The sequence below is a fragment of the Octodon degus genome, unplaced genomic scaffold (assembly GCF_000260255.1).
Source record: "Octodon degus isolate 3935 unplaced genomic scaffold, OctDeg1.0 scaffold00022, whole genome shotgun sequence".
NCBI lineage: Eukaryota > Metazoa > Chordata > Mammalia > Rodentia > Octodontidae > Octodon > Octodon degus.
This window is the reverse complement of record NW_004524598.1, coordinates 21,245,379-21,261,299: the sequence shown is the minus strand read 5'-3', so window position 1 is coordinate 21,261,299 and position 15,921 is coordinate 21,245,379. Positions and strand designations below refer to the sequence as shown.

Sequence of the window (15,921 nt, the reverse complement as noted above, 5' to 3'; positions counted from 1 at the left end):
AAACAGACAGACAGACAGACAGACAGAGAGACAGAGAGAGACACACAGAGAGAGAATTCATAGGACGTTTTCTAAATTCCAGGCACTCCTCTAGATAACATACTTATATTTCACTCTCTTATCCTCTTGTGAGCACTATTTTATGGATGTCAGAGATGAGGAGTGGTTGGCAAAAGGCCACACAGCTTTCATTGTCAAAACTTAGATTTATATCTAGATATTGCAAACATCAAAGTGTAGACTACGGATCATATTATCAACTATACATATTGTGCGGTTATTGATATATTTTATACTGCTAGATCTATAGGTTTTTAGAACTCATTTAGTATTGGCAGTATTTCCATTTCATACTGGTTTTGTACCTGACTAAATTTTTAGAACTGAGCTACCTAAGCAGACAAACACTGAGACTGCTCTTAGCAATGACACAAGAGCTCTGAAACTACTCAGCTCCTAGAGATGAGAGAATGTCCGTCCAGTTTCAAGTGCGGCCTCACCAGCTCTGTGCAGGCACTGCTAACGTAGTGAAGGGGAACACAGCAACTCTTCGTGGGAAACAGCTTCCCTCTCTGTGGTGGTGCACGTCCGTGATCCCAGCACGCAGGAGGCAGCAGAATAGGTGTTCAAGGCTAACCTGGCCTCAGAATGAGTGCAAAGCCGATGTGAACCTTATAGCATGACAGCCTCAGGGAAAAAAAAAAGTTCAGTTTTCAAAACTGAATTCTTTTTAATTTTTTCTTTCCTTCCACTTATAGAATTTTTCAACGAGTCAGCCCACTTACTTTCTTGTGTTTTTAAATATTATGTTGTCACATGTCTTAAATTACTATCACCATTCAGGATCCCAATTTAATTAATTAATTAATTAATCTATTTATTTTGAGGTACCAGGGACTGAACTCAGGACCTTACACTTGCCAGACAAATGCTTATTCTACTGCAGGATCCCCCCCCCTTTTTTTTTTTTTTGTGAAACCGGGGATTGAACTCAGGCCTTTGCACTTGCCAGGGAAGCACTTATTCCACTGAGCCATCTCCCCGGCCCCAAGGATCCCCATTTTAATGGTTGCCCACTAAATGCAACATTGCATTGGCTACTTTCACTGAAGTTGCTTTATGTTGTAGCACCAGAGAGGAGACCATTGTGTGGGATGTGTCCGAGCACTGGGAGATGAAGCATCAGGGCAGCATGTCCCCTGCTAACTTAGCTCCCGGACACCTACTACTGCGATTGCTTGGGTAGTACTTTGCAGTTTTCCAAGAGGTTTTCATATATGCTATTTGATCTTTTCAACAACAGACTATTGAAGAAGTTGGGAATTTTTCCCATTTGGTAAGCTAGAAGGTTTAGAATAAGAGCATTCGGGGCTCTCTCTGCCCTAGAGTGACCATGTTGGATCAAACTTTCAGTTAGGGCTCTACATGGGTGCCTGCCCTGACCTCTGATTTCAACCACGTGGTTAGACTCCTGCCTTGAAATTCTCTCCTGATGTTAGATTTAAATAAGTATCGAAATATTTGTTTTACTGCATGTTTCCTTTTTTATGGATCCTAAGTAAATGACAAATTTTAATTCTTTAAAATTCTTTATGATGGGGCCGGGGAGATGGCTCAGTGGAATAAGCACTTCCCTGGCAAGCGCAAAGGCCTGAGTTCAATCCCCGGTTCTGGAAAAAAAAAAAAAAAACAAAAAACAAACCTCTTTATGATCTCACTGAAACAACTACAGAGTAGTGTCACTTCACAGGAAAGCTTTGATGATTCGAAATGACCAAGAAATCTGTTTTTCTGGTCAATTGAATTTTCTGGATAATTCAAATTTAAAGACATGAGCTGTTTTTTGTTATAAACCTTGTTGTTGGAAAAAATCTCTGTAAGTTATTTCAGGACACTCCTGTGACCAGCTTTACTAACTTATGATAAGAAAAGATTTTTTATGCTGTGATAACTTGTGAAATATATGCCTAAAACCATATTAGGTGAAAGAGTGCTTCTGAGAAAGTCCTGAAGTGGGACTTTTAATGCCTCTTTCAGTTTTATCTTCTGTTTTATTTCTGGATTAGAATATGGAGCAAATTACAGATGTTGATATAAACAGTGATTAATTTCTAGTTAATAGAGATTTTATTATTTTGAAACATATTAAAATGCCAAGGTACATTACTGTTGTTTATTTCTTTTATTCTTGTACTTTTCTACTGAATGTTGGGAATTTTTTAGAATTTTGGATTACTCCTTCACAACAAAGTAGGGTATGCTAATCCCAGAATAGACAAACATCCTATTTAAATGCAGGAAGAAAATACTAAAGCTTCTAGTTTAATACACATACAAATATTTTTCAAAAATTTATTTGCCTAAAATAATAAATATTAGGGCCAGAAATTCATGTGCCCCAGTCATAATAGGATTGGCTAGCTTATTTGAGACAATACACAGGGGCCATGAAGATGACAAAGGGATTAAAACCCGCATTTAAGAGAACTCTGCTAATGAACTTACAAAACTTTCTGTCTAGTCGTTTTATAATTATAAACTAAAAAAAGGTTTTTACTTACCAGATCCTTCTGCTAATGTCTCAGTAGCTGTTCAAAAGATATCAAATCAATGGTATGTGAGATGCTGAGGTCCCCTGGACCTTATCTTTGTCATTTTTATGGGAAGTCACTATTGTCTACTTGATACAAATCTTTGACTATATTCATAGTCATCCTATTGTGATTATTTGGCCCATGCATGTTTAATTGTTTCTTCAGCTTTGTCTCCTCCAGACTCAAAGCTATATGTCTACCCAAGATGAAAATGCCTGGTGTCTATTGAGGGCCTTTAGGTTGAACCTCTAGAGAGTATCTCTGACTGCTGGAGAACAACTACGACCCTTTTCAGCCTGAAGAAGCCAGAGCAGGCATAACCTATAGTTCTCTCATGGCAGTTCAGGTTAATTTTTCAGAGGGGGGGATGTTGTAGGTAATTGAAATTAGATAGAAATATTATAGTCAGTCAAACAGGGCTAGGCCCTCAAGGAGGCAAGATGGAAGACAAGGTCACTTTGCAACTTGGAAGAGACAGACACCCCAATATGGGTCACACCTCAAGACCAGGACAAAAGAGAAAGCACAGCTATATAATTCCCTAGGGATGGGCATCAGGGATTGATATTCTAAATAGGTATCAATTACCTTGAAAGAGCTCAAATGAGTCACTAACCCAACCCTCAATAGGAAGAGACCCTTTCCCATATTCATACCCGCTTGCTACGTGACTTGCTTCCTCATTTGGTCCTGGATTTAATCCATTTTACCTGAGCAATGGTGCTTGTAATCCATTGTTGGCCATAATTTTGTCCCACCTCATGTCCACCTAAGCAAGTTCCCATGTCTTCTCCACCACCTTAGACCTGCCTCACCACAGAAGTCTCTGGAAGAGATAGCTTCCTGGGGACAACCCACTCAGCACCCCCCTTCTGTCCCTCTCTTGGACAGGAGTTTTCTTTCCTCCCAGTAAATATATTCTGCTCATAAAAATAATAAATATTTCCTAAAGAGTACGTAATTACAATTGCTGCCATGCAGATGGACTTACAGACCCAGCACTTCTAGAGCACTGTCATATCAGAGATGATGCTGAATATGGTGAAAAACACCAATCAAACATGTAAGAAAAAAACCCAAAGGAATAAGGCTGGGCTGTGTCAAGTATATAAACTGGTAAGACTTTAATTTGTGAGTCTAAAATCGATTTCATTTTGAAACAAAGGAAAGGCCCTAAAGATTTCTTCCTTGATATTGTACCAGAAAGCTAACCTCAGAGAGTAAAATTGGCCTTCCATCTTTGACAATTAGGTGCATAAAAGAAAATATCAAGCAGCATTTGAAATAGTTTTAAGTAACTTACATACTGAAGGGAAACAATAGCTCTTTGAACTGAAGTAACAACTTGAGTTTCCTGGCTTTTAGGTTATTATGCTGTGGTACGATATTAATTTCTCTGTAGAGGCTAGGTGTCATATCTACATGAGATGTATTCAATCTACTATACAACAGAGTACTTAAATATTCTTTTTTCTCATAAGTTGGACGTATTTATATGCAGATTCTGCGTCACATATTTTATGCAGTGACCTCCAAAGTGAGTTTCACTCATGTGTTCTTCATAATTTTGAAGTGTCTCCCTACCCACCTGTCGCCTCTCTTACTTTCAGGGGTCTATGGGAAGTTCCAGCTCCACAGTGCTTATCCTAAGAAGCCCTGGACGCACCTTGCTGCTGATATTGCCCCGGGGAATGATAGGTAAGGAGTGAATAGGGCTTTGGGTTTACTTTGTTATAGCATGACATTTAATTTTAAATGTAATTCAAGGCTGGCTAGACAAAAAAGGGATATCAGGGATTTGAAAATTCTTTATAACAAAACATGCAGGGGTGGGGGTAGAGCATCATTTATTCCAGGAGTAAACATTACATAATATATGTTTATTGTTTTCAGTAAAATCTGAAAAAATGTCAGGGGCCTGAGATAATAAATGGAGCATGTGTTCTGGGTTGAAAAAGTAGCATGTTACAACACAGAGAGAAACAAGGATGAGGTGAAGCGTGGAGTTTACTGATGGAATTTAATAACGCACACTGAAGGAGAGAATCGCTGGCCTCAAACTGACAGCTAATGAAAGAACAAACTCCTATGGACCTGCCCGGGCCCAGAGCACAAGACCGAGAGATAAAAATGATAAATCATAAATGGCTGGAAGTAGAAGCCAGAAACAGAGGGCTACGTATAGGTAGTTGTTCTTTTTATCAGCAGACCATAGAGGCTGCTGCAGAGGGAATAATGAAAACTGTCCCTGAAATACAAACAGCAAACGTAGGAGAAGTGATGTTTGATTTAAGCATGAAAATAATGATCGCTATGTTACATTATCCTCATGAGACAATAAAAAACATTGAAAAATATAAATGAAAAACCTGGAAGGACATATAGTCTTCTAGTCTTAAAATTCTCATCAGTACCAGTAATAGATAATAATAAAATAAATAAATATACAAGAAACAAAGATGATAAGCAAAGGACTGGGCAACCTGCCAAGATGCCACACACAAGTGAAAGTGAAGCAGACAACTGTTGCTTAGGAGGAACTGAGAAAAATGAAAAAAAGTTAAGGTGAGGAGATTAAACTAATTTGAAAATTCAAGAACTATATATATACATATACATATATATGTATATATATGGTAATATTTACCATATTAATGGTTAGTATTAAAATAATTTAAACATAACCCCATAAAAATGATACAGTAAAATCCTTAAAGCCAGACAAGTTTGAATAATTATTCTTATAATGACACCATGCTGTGTAATATTTGAAAAGCTAAGGTAATTAATTCAGATTTTGTTTATATGAAGCATACATAGATACAGGATGTGTGTGTGTGTGTGTGTGTGTGTGTGCATGTGCATGCACATGGGTGTGTCCTCTAGGCAAGTTTAAAACCAGAAGGGTGGGCAGACAGGTTGGAAAGTCCCTGCAGTCCTGAGGTGCAATTTCTTTTTCTTCTGGGAGATCTGAGATTTGCTTCAAGGTCTCCTTGCTGCTTAATGAGGTCCACCTACCCTAGTAAGGATAACCCCCTTCCTTAAAATCAACTAAGTGTGTTCATCCCATCTATAAAATACTCCAGAGTAATAGATAAGGGTTTGCTTGAATAACTGGATAGGATAGCCTCAAAATGTGGACACATAAATTAATCACCACATTTGGAATCTCAGATAGAAATGTGAGGGCACCGCTAGAAGGAGGACGGAGAAGGCACAGAAGAGTGACAGGAAATTCATACAGGTTAATTCTAATTCTAATTATAGAACTTAAAATAGGAAACATACCTTCTGGATCACAAGAAGGTTTAGAAAAGAGACACCCCCCCCCCCGCAAAAAGACATCTGAAATAGGGAAAGAGGCAAGGTGAAGAAAATGAAACCCAGAGAGCAAAACAAGAAGTTATTCAAGGAAAATATAAAGAATACACTTGCAGGGCCCGGGGAGATGGCTCAGTAGAATAAGCGCTTCTCTGGCAAGCGCAAGGGCCTGAGTTCAATCCCCAGTTCTGCCAAAGAAAAAAGAATAAACTTGCTAGTTGTACAAATAAAAATACCTTAAATTACCCCATAAGGAAAACTTGAGATAGAAATTAAAATGTAATGTGATGTTTTTAACTAGGGAAAATGCTAAAAAATTCTTCAAAATGTAAAGCTAAACATTAAATAGAAGAAATTTAAATTTAAGGCCAAAATGAAAGAGGCTCAAAATTATTAACAAAAAAGATAAAAATCCAAAAAAAAAAAATCAAATAGATAACAGCATTTTACATTAAGATTTTAGTTCCTAGCAAGATCCTGTCAGGAAAGTTTTATAACAGATAATATGGTATATAAATACAAAATCATATGTGTAATAAATATATGGGGAAATTGACAAAAACTAAAATAGTAATCTAAGATTTTACTTAACTCTTTTAATTCTTAACCTTTTAATCAGGTTGTAAAGATTTAAAACTATGAGTCATATAATAAATCCAACTTTGTTTAAGTTTATACAAGAGTACATACATAATTAAAACCATAATATATTTGAATATTTAAAGACTCAGACCACAAAGTAATAAACTGACTAAAACAGCAAATGAACAGGAACCTTAGTATCTTGGAAGATAAGGAAAAGATAAACAACTGCTATATCAAAGAGAACAGAAAAAGCTCCCCAAGAGAATAACTGGGGAATGATCAGTTACAAGAACGTTGGACATGAACTAAGACTGTACTTGCCAGCACATGAAATGCTTTCATAATTGAATGAACAAAAGTAAGGACACTAAACTATTGCTACAAGAAACCAGAAACAAGATGAAAGAACAGGAGCAAAATAACCAGTTAATCTGTTGAAATTAATCAGTGAAAAATAAAGGCAAAAATCAGTGAAGTAGAAGATAGGAAATTAATGAGTTGAAACTCTTAAAAAGAGTGGGTTACTGGGGCTGGGAAGATGGCTCAGTGGAATAAGCGCTTCCCTGGCAAGCGCAAGGGCCTGAGTTCAATCCCCAGTTCCGAAAAAAGAGCCGGTTATGGCCAGCGTGCTGATCAGCAGACCAAGCGCCTGCTCTGGCCAGCACAGGTCCTGTGTTTCGTGCCGGCCCCTTCCCTGGGCGCGCTGAGCCAGCGGCTGAGTCGAGGCGTAGTGGTGCATGCCTGTAATCTCAGCACTGGGGAGGCTGAGAACAGGATCACTACAATCCGAGCTGTGTTAGTGAGACCCTGCACCAAATACATAAATGGATGGGGAAAAAAGAAAAAAAAAAGTGGTTTAACTTCTAGGGACTTCAATTGTACAAAGAGTATGCAAAATTAGACGTGAGAACACAAATAGAATAAGTACAGAAAAATTAAAAGTGTATGAAAATAAGTATACATAACATTTAAAAATTTTTTAAAGAATAAAATTTTATATGCAGGAATTTATTTATTGATTTATTTACCTGGAATTGAACTCATGACCTTGCACTTGTCAGGCAGGCGCTGTGCTGCTGAGCTATATCCCTGAGGAGTCAGTCAGGGTTTTCAGAATCAACTTAAATGATTCCAGTTGGTAAAACAGAATAAAAGTGAAAGAACTGATAATAGTGAAAGGGATAAAATTATTAAAATTCATCCTAGAGAATACATTTGGCTCAGACATAAATAGAGCATGACCTTTCAATCTCTCTAATATCTATGCTGTAACATCTGTTTTGTAATAGCTTCCCAATTAATTTAAGGGCCAAGAATAAATATGTTTAAAAATCATACTATAGGTAATTAATAAAAATCAAAAACTTAAATGATTGTCAAAGATAAGTAGAATGGAAAAATTCTTCAAGCAGCAGCACGTAGAGTCCAGTAATTTATTAAGGAAAATGAGCAGAATTGTGTGAGATTTTTTAAAATAAAAAGTATCAAAATCAAATCATCATTAATTTAATTTATCAGAACACTAGACAGACATAGAGATGGAGGAAGGGGACAGGCGAAAGGGCAGGGGATGGAAAGGGACTCGGATGTGTCAGGCACTGCTACCAACTCCAGGTGAGGAAGGCGGACATCATGCGTGACAAATACGTGTAAAGCAGAAGAAAAGGAGGCCGATCAAGTGATATGATGCGGAGGAGGCATGCAAGGGAGTTTACATGTGCTCTGTACATGTTCCAGCCCCTCCCCCCGGGATGGTAAGCATTATGTAATACACACATGCACTAAGAAATAAAAATGCAAAAGAAAGAATAGACCTCACAGTGTAAAATGTGGTATTTCTGAATGTTAATTACAAAACGTAAAAGCAGTTGCTACACCCAGAAGAGTTTGCATATGTAGCAGTACAGATGGGAGGCCATTAGTTTTAATATATTAAAAGCTCAGGGACAAAAAAAAATGAATGTAGAAATATAATTTCTAATGATATTTCTAAATTGTTTCAGTATGTGAGTTTCAAAAGAAGTCATATATCTGGCTAGCATATTTTGAGTCGACAAACATAAGGAGGTAAAGATGTGCATATTGGAACTAGTATGATCTAGTCGCTTGGTATCTCTGCATGCGTATATGTGGACAAGATACCTAGAAGGATTTACAGCCCAGAAAGTGCTGTATTGGTGAGGTGGCAGGTGCCTAGTAGCTTAATGTGGTTTTTCTATATACAATTTTTTTATTAACTAGATATTACTTTTGTAGTTATTGGAGATAATCATTGAGAAGTTTTGTGAATACATAATCTATATCAAACATTGAACTATGATCTCAAGATGCAATAGCAAGCAAAATTGGATGGATGCCTTCAGATGTCAACCAGGAGTATTGAGTGAGTGTGAAATTATATCTACGATACATTCCAGGAAGAAGGGTGAGGAACCCACCTGTGTGCAGTGACCTCAGGGAGTGAGGCTGGATAGAGAAGACTGTCCTGAGGAGAGACTTCAGAGGTGGGGACCGGCAGACGACGGGCCTTAGTGAAGCAAAGCTGAGTACGGTGGAAGAGTGCTCTAGCTAGAGCAAATACCTTTTAATCGTTCAGCAAGTGCGAGGAATGCTCCGTGCGAAACGTGAATTAGAAGGGTTTGCTGGCTTCTTGAGCTTGCAATCTTAAAGCGAGAGAGAGGGGAATAGTGAACAGGCAAGCACAAGAATTTGAACACTACAGCTGCAGACTAGACTGGGTGCCAGCGAGGAAGGCAGTAGGGGCCAGGACTGGAAGTGGCTGGCGTGGAGAACGCGAAGGTTGCAGCTTTTGACACAGGATGAACACGACAGGTCTCGCTGGTCAAGGGAAGTCTGAGCTGAAGCCGGATGGTAAGAAGCAGCCATCTGTGTAACGTGAATGGACAAAAGTGTACCAGGAAGAAGGACATACTGTGTGGCCCCGAAGTGGCTGTGAGGAGGGAGGGGGCAGGAAGGAGGTCAGTATGGGCAGAGCAGAAAGGTGGTCAGTTTTGGTAGAACGGGGTGATAAGAGAGTAGTGACATATGACAGGCAAGGTCCTAGCTCGCGGGCCTTCTTATTCAGGCCTGAGAGATCCAAGTGGAAATTCCTGAGTGTTTTATGTAAATAATGAGATCCAACTTGTGCTAAGAAATAGTCCTGGCTTTGTAGATGATAAGCTGAGGAGCTAAGAGCAGAGGTTCCGGGATGTCGAGACACCAGTCAAGGGCAGAAATCACGGTGGCTGCGAAAGTGGAGGAGCTGGTGGAAGCGGGCAGGTGAGGAGGGTGTGCTGATGATTGCGCGTGGAGGAGGCGCAAGCAGAGCTGCAGAGGGCCGGATTGCGCAGCCTTTGGGTGGCAGACAGGCGGAGGTGAGGAGCCTGAGAGGCGCGTGGTTTGTCTCGGTGGAAGGCGGCAGGGGCATGCTAAGTGGGAGGCACCGAGCGGAGATGTCACGAAGGCCACTGGACGCATGACTTCAGGACTCCGAGGGAAGAGGACTGGGAGTCGTCCTCCTGGAAGCGGCTGATGTCGCGAATCAGAAGGCCGGAGGTGGACGGAAAGTCTGGAGCCCAGGGCTGAGACTCGGGCCACTCTGCATTTTCAGGCTGTAACAGAGGAGCTGGAGTAGGAGATTATGAAGGACCAGGGGCTTGGGGCGGGCCTTGCGTGGAGGGACAGGAAAGCAGAAGGGCTGCACCCCTGTTCCTCTGATCCGGGCCGTGTGCCCACCCGTTGGGAGGAGCCCCCGAGAATCGGAGGTAAGGACGAGGACTGGGGGCACCAAGCCACTGCTGATGTTCTCGAGTCCCTTTAACCCCCGTGGGCCACGGCTAACATTACACTTCTTCCTGGAGAGGACATAAAATCACAGAAGCAGCAGTTTGGGCCACAGTTTCCGCCCAAGTGCGGGAGCTGCCAGAGTGTGTGCGGTGACTGTGCAGGCTTCCCAAGTGGTGTGCTCCCGAAGATGAGGGACCTGCCCCACTCAGCGCGGCCCTGCGAATGACCCTGCTCCGGCTGACATTGTTTTGAAGTCTGCAACAGGCCTAGGAAATGCGCGGGGCTGCACCTGCGCAGAGCGCTCTGTCTCTGTACCTCCCCCGGCGCCCCGCAGCTTGCACGGGCAAAAGCTGATACACCACGGAGAGCAAGGAGGCGTGGGGCGCTCGGGACAGCCGTGGCGCTGAGGCTGCCAGTCTGTGGTGCTCCAGGGTGCCCTCCGCAAACCTCCAAGAGCGGCCCTGTGCCAGTCCGGTATTTCCGGCTGAACTGGACAGAAGAACCCAAAGCTGGGTAGCAGCTGTAGGGAGGGATGGGGAGAACGCTGTGAGGGCTGTGTGGGGAGCGGAAGCTGGCGGGACAGGCTTCCACGGACTTGCTGCGGGCCGGAGAGATGGCTCAGCGGGGCACAAGGTCCTGAGTGCGATCCCCGGTGGGGGTGGAGGGGAAGAGCTTGCTGGGGGTCAAGGCTAAATTCTCTGGTAATATCAAAAGTTTTATTTTTTGCTATAAGATAAATATATGGGAGAGGGTTTATTAGAAGAATTCAACCCAAGCCCGAAGGCTGAGAAGAACTGTGATATGATTTCTGCACGCTAGCGAGCAAGGGCAGCTGGTAATTCGACTCATTTCCAGCCAGAAAGGCTCAGGACTCCAGGAAGGTTTGTGTAACTTTCAGCCAAGGGCTGAAGGTCTGAGAACCCCAGGGTAATGGTTCAAGTGTTAGAGCTCAAAGCCAGAGATTCTGGGGTTCTGATGTCCACAGGGAAGGCAAGGGAGTCCTAGCTCCAGGAGAAGGCGAGAGAGGAAACACCTGGCGTCCTGTGGTCCAAGGGCAGAAGGGGATGTCCCAGCTTCCGCAGAGATGATTCGCCTTCCCTTGCCCTTGGCTTGGTCCAGCTTCCACCGCAGCCCTTTGCACTGAAGGTGGATCTTCTCCTCAGTCTCCCTGTTTACCCAATGGTCTCCCCGGGAAGCACCCTCACACATACACCTCGAAACTACACTTCAGCAGATTTCTACCTATTGCTTACTCCGGACAAGTTGAAGCCTAAAATTCACCGTCGCAGATGCACTGGAGAGGAGGTGCTTGCCTGGGGACTGGCGTACATCGAGGATGCATGCACTGTTCACTAGCCGAGAGCTAAACTTGGGGGAAAGATTGGGAATTCAGATGTGGTCGTGTTGAGTGCGCAGTGCTCTCTGATACCCAAAAGGATTTGTGAAGTAAGCGTTTCTAATAGGGATCAATAAGAAACTTTAATTGTAATTAAAAGGTTAGCGAGATGGAATTTGGCAGGAGCCATGTGAATGGATTTTTCTTATAAGAATGTGTTAAAAACCTGGTTCAGAGTCTGTCCTACAGGCTATTTTGAAAGAAATTCCATTTTATTAATTAAAACTTATCCATAGTCATTAACTAGCTACCATTTACTGAGTTCTTATCATGTAAGTTTGCTATGTGTCAGGCCTCTGCCAAGATTTTTATATGCATAATCTCATTTAAATCTCTCAGTGCTCTAAGTTAGGTATTATCTGCATTTTATGACAGGAAAACTAGGGATGGAGAAGTTAAATAAAATGTTCAAGCTAGATGGCTAGGAGTTCTTGCAGCTTTATTTTTACCCTGGTTGGTATAATTCTACTGCTTGTGTTATACACATTGCAACTATTATAAATATTTCTCGTTATCTGGAGCAGTATTTTCAGGGAGATGATATAGATAATGTGTAGTTATATGTGCAGCATGATTCTTTCAGAGCTATTCTTTCCTTTTAAACATTTAAAAATGATTTGAGCTCCACAGGGAGATGTGAAAATAGTTGCCTTATACTGTGGCCTCGGAATTCACTGTAACGTCTCACCAAACCACAGAACGTTAGCAAATCTGGCCAGTTGACATCAATTACCCGGCTTTCCAAGCTGTGTTTTAAGCATTTACCTGCATTCTTCTTTGGGTTAGATCAATTCAAGAATGCCTTCCAACATATGTGGGGCTATTTCATTTCCTGTTAACCTCTTCATGAATCTCATGAATAGAATCAGAGATCTGAACTTATTTATATATGATTGATTTATTTTATAAATAATATTAGTGTGAGAGGAAATGTTCCATGTTAACATTATAAACTTGAATTTATTTCTTGAACTGTCAGCAAAGAAAGCTTAGCAAAAGCATTTAAAAACTTTAATCACTTCCTGTTTAGGCACCATGTACCTGGTGTCTATACTAGCCTTACACTGGCGCCCTGAGTGCTTAACAAATGAAATTTGAGATTAGATGTGACATCCTTGCGGCCCTTTTCACCTTCACACACCCTGCTGTCGGGGGCTGTGCTGCACGTTGCAGGGCTCTTACCCCCAACACACATTTCTCTTCTATCAAAACAATGCAACACACAGATTTTGATTCCCCACTCTGGTAACAGCAGGTTTCTTTATGCACAGTCTTTAGCCCAGGTGTTGGAACAAAGTGTGCCACATACGAGGTAGTAGCACAATAGTGAGGATTCTTTTAGTTGGAGGTCAAAGTAAAACTAACCTTCTTAGTCCATGCAGAATATTGTACTAGGCCCCCTGCTTTACCCCAACTCATGCCACTCATATTTCGCTACTTCAACTTCATTTTTTCTTCCAGTGAAGAATAGTTTCTTCACTCTTGTTGGCTACAGAGCTGTTGAGCTTTTCCTAACTTCACCACTGTCGGGAGCGTTATCCTGCACTCATTCCAGGAAAGGGATTATGAAAAACAAGTCTCAGCTTTGAGACGGGTTTATGGGCCTGCAATCTGGATTTCTCTGTAGACTCACTTAAGTAGCGTGGTAGAAGGAGGGAGTTCCTCCCAGGGAGGCATGATCGATTTCCTGGCATGAGGGAGAAAGGAGGTCAGCAGACGCATAATTGATATCTACTATGGCTATTACTCTTGTCCCCATCATTTTAACGTCATTACAGAATTCAATTTCTTCAATACCCAGCAGTCTAATGCAGACTGAGAATCCTTATGTTTGAGTTTCACTAACAAAATTTTAATTCATTTTTTATCTTTGCCATTTGATTTTTTAACTTTTTAATTTTTATTAGTACATATTTGTAGTACATCACAATTGCATTCATTGTGAAGGGTTGGTACACGTATATAACACATCTAAATTCTCTTTTAAACCTCTTCGCACTCCTATCCTTCCCTAGAGACTTAGAAAATAAAAGGTTTCTGTGCTGGTGGAGTTCAGGAGCCTGTGGCCATCTCAGTTTCTTAGGAAATAACACTGTGGAATCTGTTCAGCAGTCAGTGTCCATCCGTTTCTCTAGAAAAGACATCTGAGGCTGTGGCCAAAATGTGGTTATTATAATTAAAATTTCCCAAAATGCAGTTTAAAACTTTAAATTGTAGATGTTTATATACCAATATTTTATACATGGTATAAAAACTCCTAAATCAAGTTGGTAGTTTTGTTCTTTTTGCAACTAAGTATTATATTTTTGACTGATAAGCATTATATTCTGAACTAAGTGTACTGTTAATGCCAAAATAAAGAAAACTGTGCTGATTAGTTTGTTCATTACTTAAAGAGTTATCCTTTAGGAGACTTCCACAGTGATGATTTTGAGTTTCCTCTCTGTTTTTGTGTGGTTTCCATTTAGGTCCAATTATTTTGCAAACAAGTCTTTTATTTTTTCATTCATTATTTAGGTCTGTGGCGCTCACAACGTGCAGGCTTCTCTGCTTCCCCATAGCTATGGGCTGTCATTAGTATTCATAAGGAGTACGGGATTCAGCTGGAATCCTTACTCACATAGGCATTGCTAGGATGTCTTAAAATGATGGAAGGGTAGCCATAACAGGGAAGGCAGGGACCAGGAATCATGTGTGTTGAAATTTAAAGAAAGCTGGGGTATTGATAGTGGGTTACAATTTTCTCTGAAGTTATCACTCTTACTATGTGGAAGTGGATATGGAGGGTGTCCTGCTCCTTTGATAGTGATGATTGTTCTCCTGGCATATAGAATCTCCACACTTTAGGAGACTGGAAGAAACATAATTTTCATGAACTTGTAAGATTTTAGACATTTTAATGGGCAAAGGTCAGTTTATTCTCATTTATATTTTTAACATAAAATTTGTAAAAATAATTTCAATAATCCCCTTTCTTTCTCCCCCACATGAATAGGTGTTTTGGGGAGTGCATAGTGCATATGCATCTGGATTCACTGAGCTTTACATAAGGATATCAAAGTTGGATAGGGAGAGAAGTTAAGAGTATAAAAACAGTCACAAGTCATTAATATTTATTATGTGAAAAGTTTACTGGTATAGAAAATGTTAGGCATTCAAACTCCTCTGAAAGACTTCTTGGAGCAAGATAAGTCAAGCTGGATTTTAGGAATGAATGGACCGAGGAGGAGGGTGTGCGAATTCATCTAGCTAGAGTGTGGGAAATGTTTTTTTCCCCCTAATTCACATTTAAGTGCATTTAGTAAAGTATGTTCTGTGGAGCTTGCCATGTGCATAATGACATGTATCTTCTCTCATGCACTGGTCCAAACTTTCTCTGAATTCCAAATGGGAATAAGTTCAATTTTACATGTAAGGAGCTTGTCAGACTACTATAGTGAAATGGGGAGAACCAAAGTGGTAGAGCATAATGAGTGATAAGATATACCCTCTCTGGGATCTGGAATCCAGACACCTGGACAAAACAGCTTACCAAATAGAAAAAGCGAAGGAACTGATGGGAAAATTAGATGCTACAGAGAAATAGGAGAACTAGATTATGAGAGAGAGAGTGAGAGAGAGAGAGAGAGAGAGACAGACAGACAGACAGACAGACAGACAGAGAGGCAGAGACAGAGAGTAAGTGCAAGCTGGGCATTTACATCGTCTCTTGGGTAGGAAACCTGTCTTTGTATTCACAAGGCAATGTCCAAGGTTTGGAAACTCTAGGGAGAAACAACAGCCCAGTCCAGCAGTACTAGCTCCAAGAAAGCCTGCAGCCATTGTAAACTTCAAAAGCAGCATGATGTTTTACTTTAAAAGTAACTCCTTCCACATGGCAGGCAATGTTGTATAGGAATCTGGTGCATCCCTGCCACATTGCCAGACAGTGTTTAATCATGTGCTATTTGGGGAAAGGGCTGATTACATAAGGATGAGCCTCAGGACAACTTAAAGCAACATTACCTCAAGCTTTCCGGTCTCCCCTCCCAAAGTGACTGGGTGACTACAGGAGGCAGTCACAGAGAGGATGTGGGCTAGACACAGACCCCTGAGAAGTTTCAACTTGGGCAGGGAAGGACAGGAGGCTCCAACATCTCAGCGTGTGGGGCTGTCAAAAGTGGCTGGGTCCATGATGCTGGCAGGAGTTAAGCATCTGCGTGGCCCTTGCCCTGCTGCCTTCATCCAGGACGGGCTGGA

The 15,921-nt window shown here is 41.1% G+C and overlaps 1 protein-coding gene across 1 annotated transcript in view; it reads left to right on the top strand.

Moving 5' to 3' along the window:
- Positions 1-15,921, top strand: part of Pkhd1 (PKHD1, fibrocystin/polyductin) — a 503,959-nt gene that overhangs the window by 328,740 nt on the left and 159,298 nt on the right. The window contains 1 exon segment of the mRNA XM_023712007.1: positions 4,205-4,292. Within this exon segment, the coding sequence (XP_023567775.1) occupies positions 4,205-4,292 (88 nt within the window).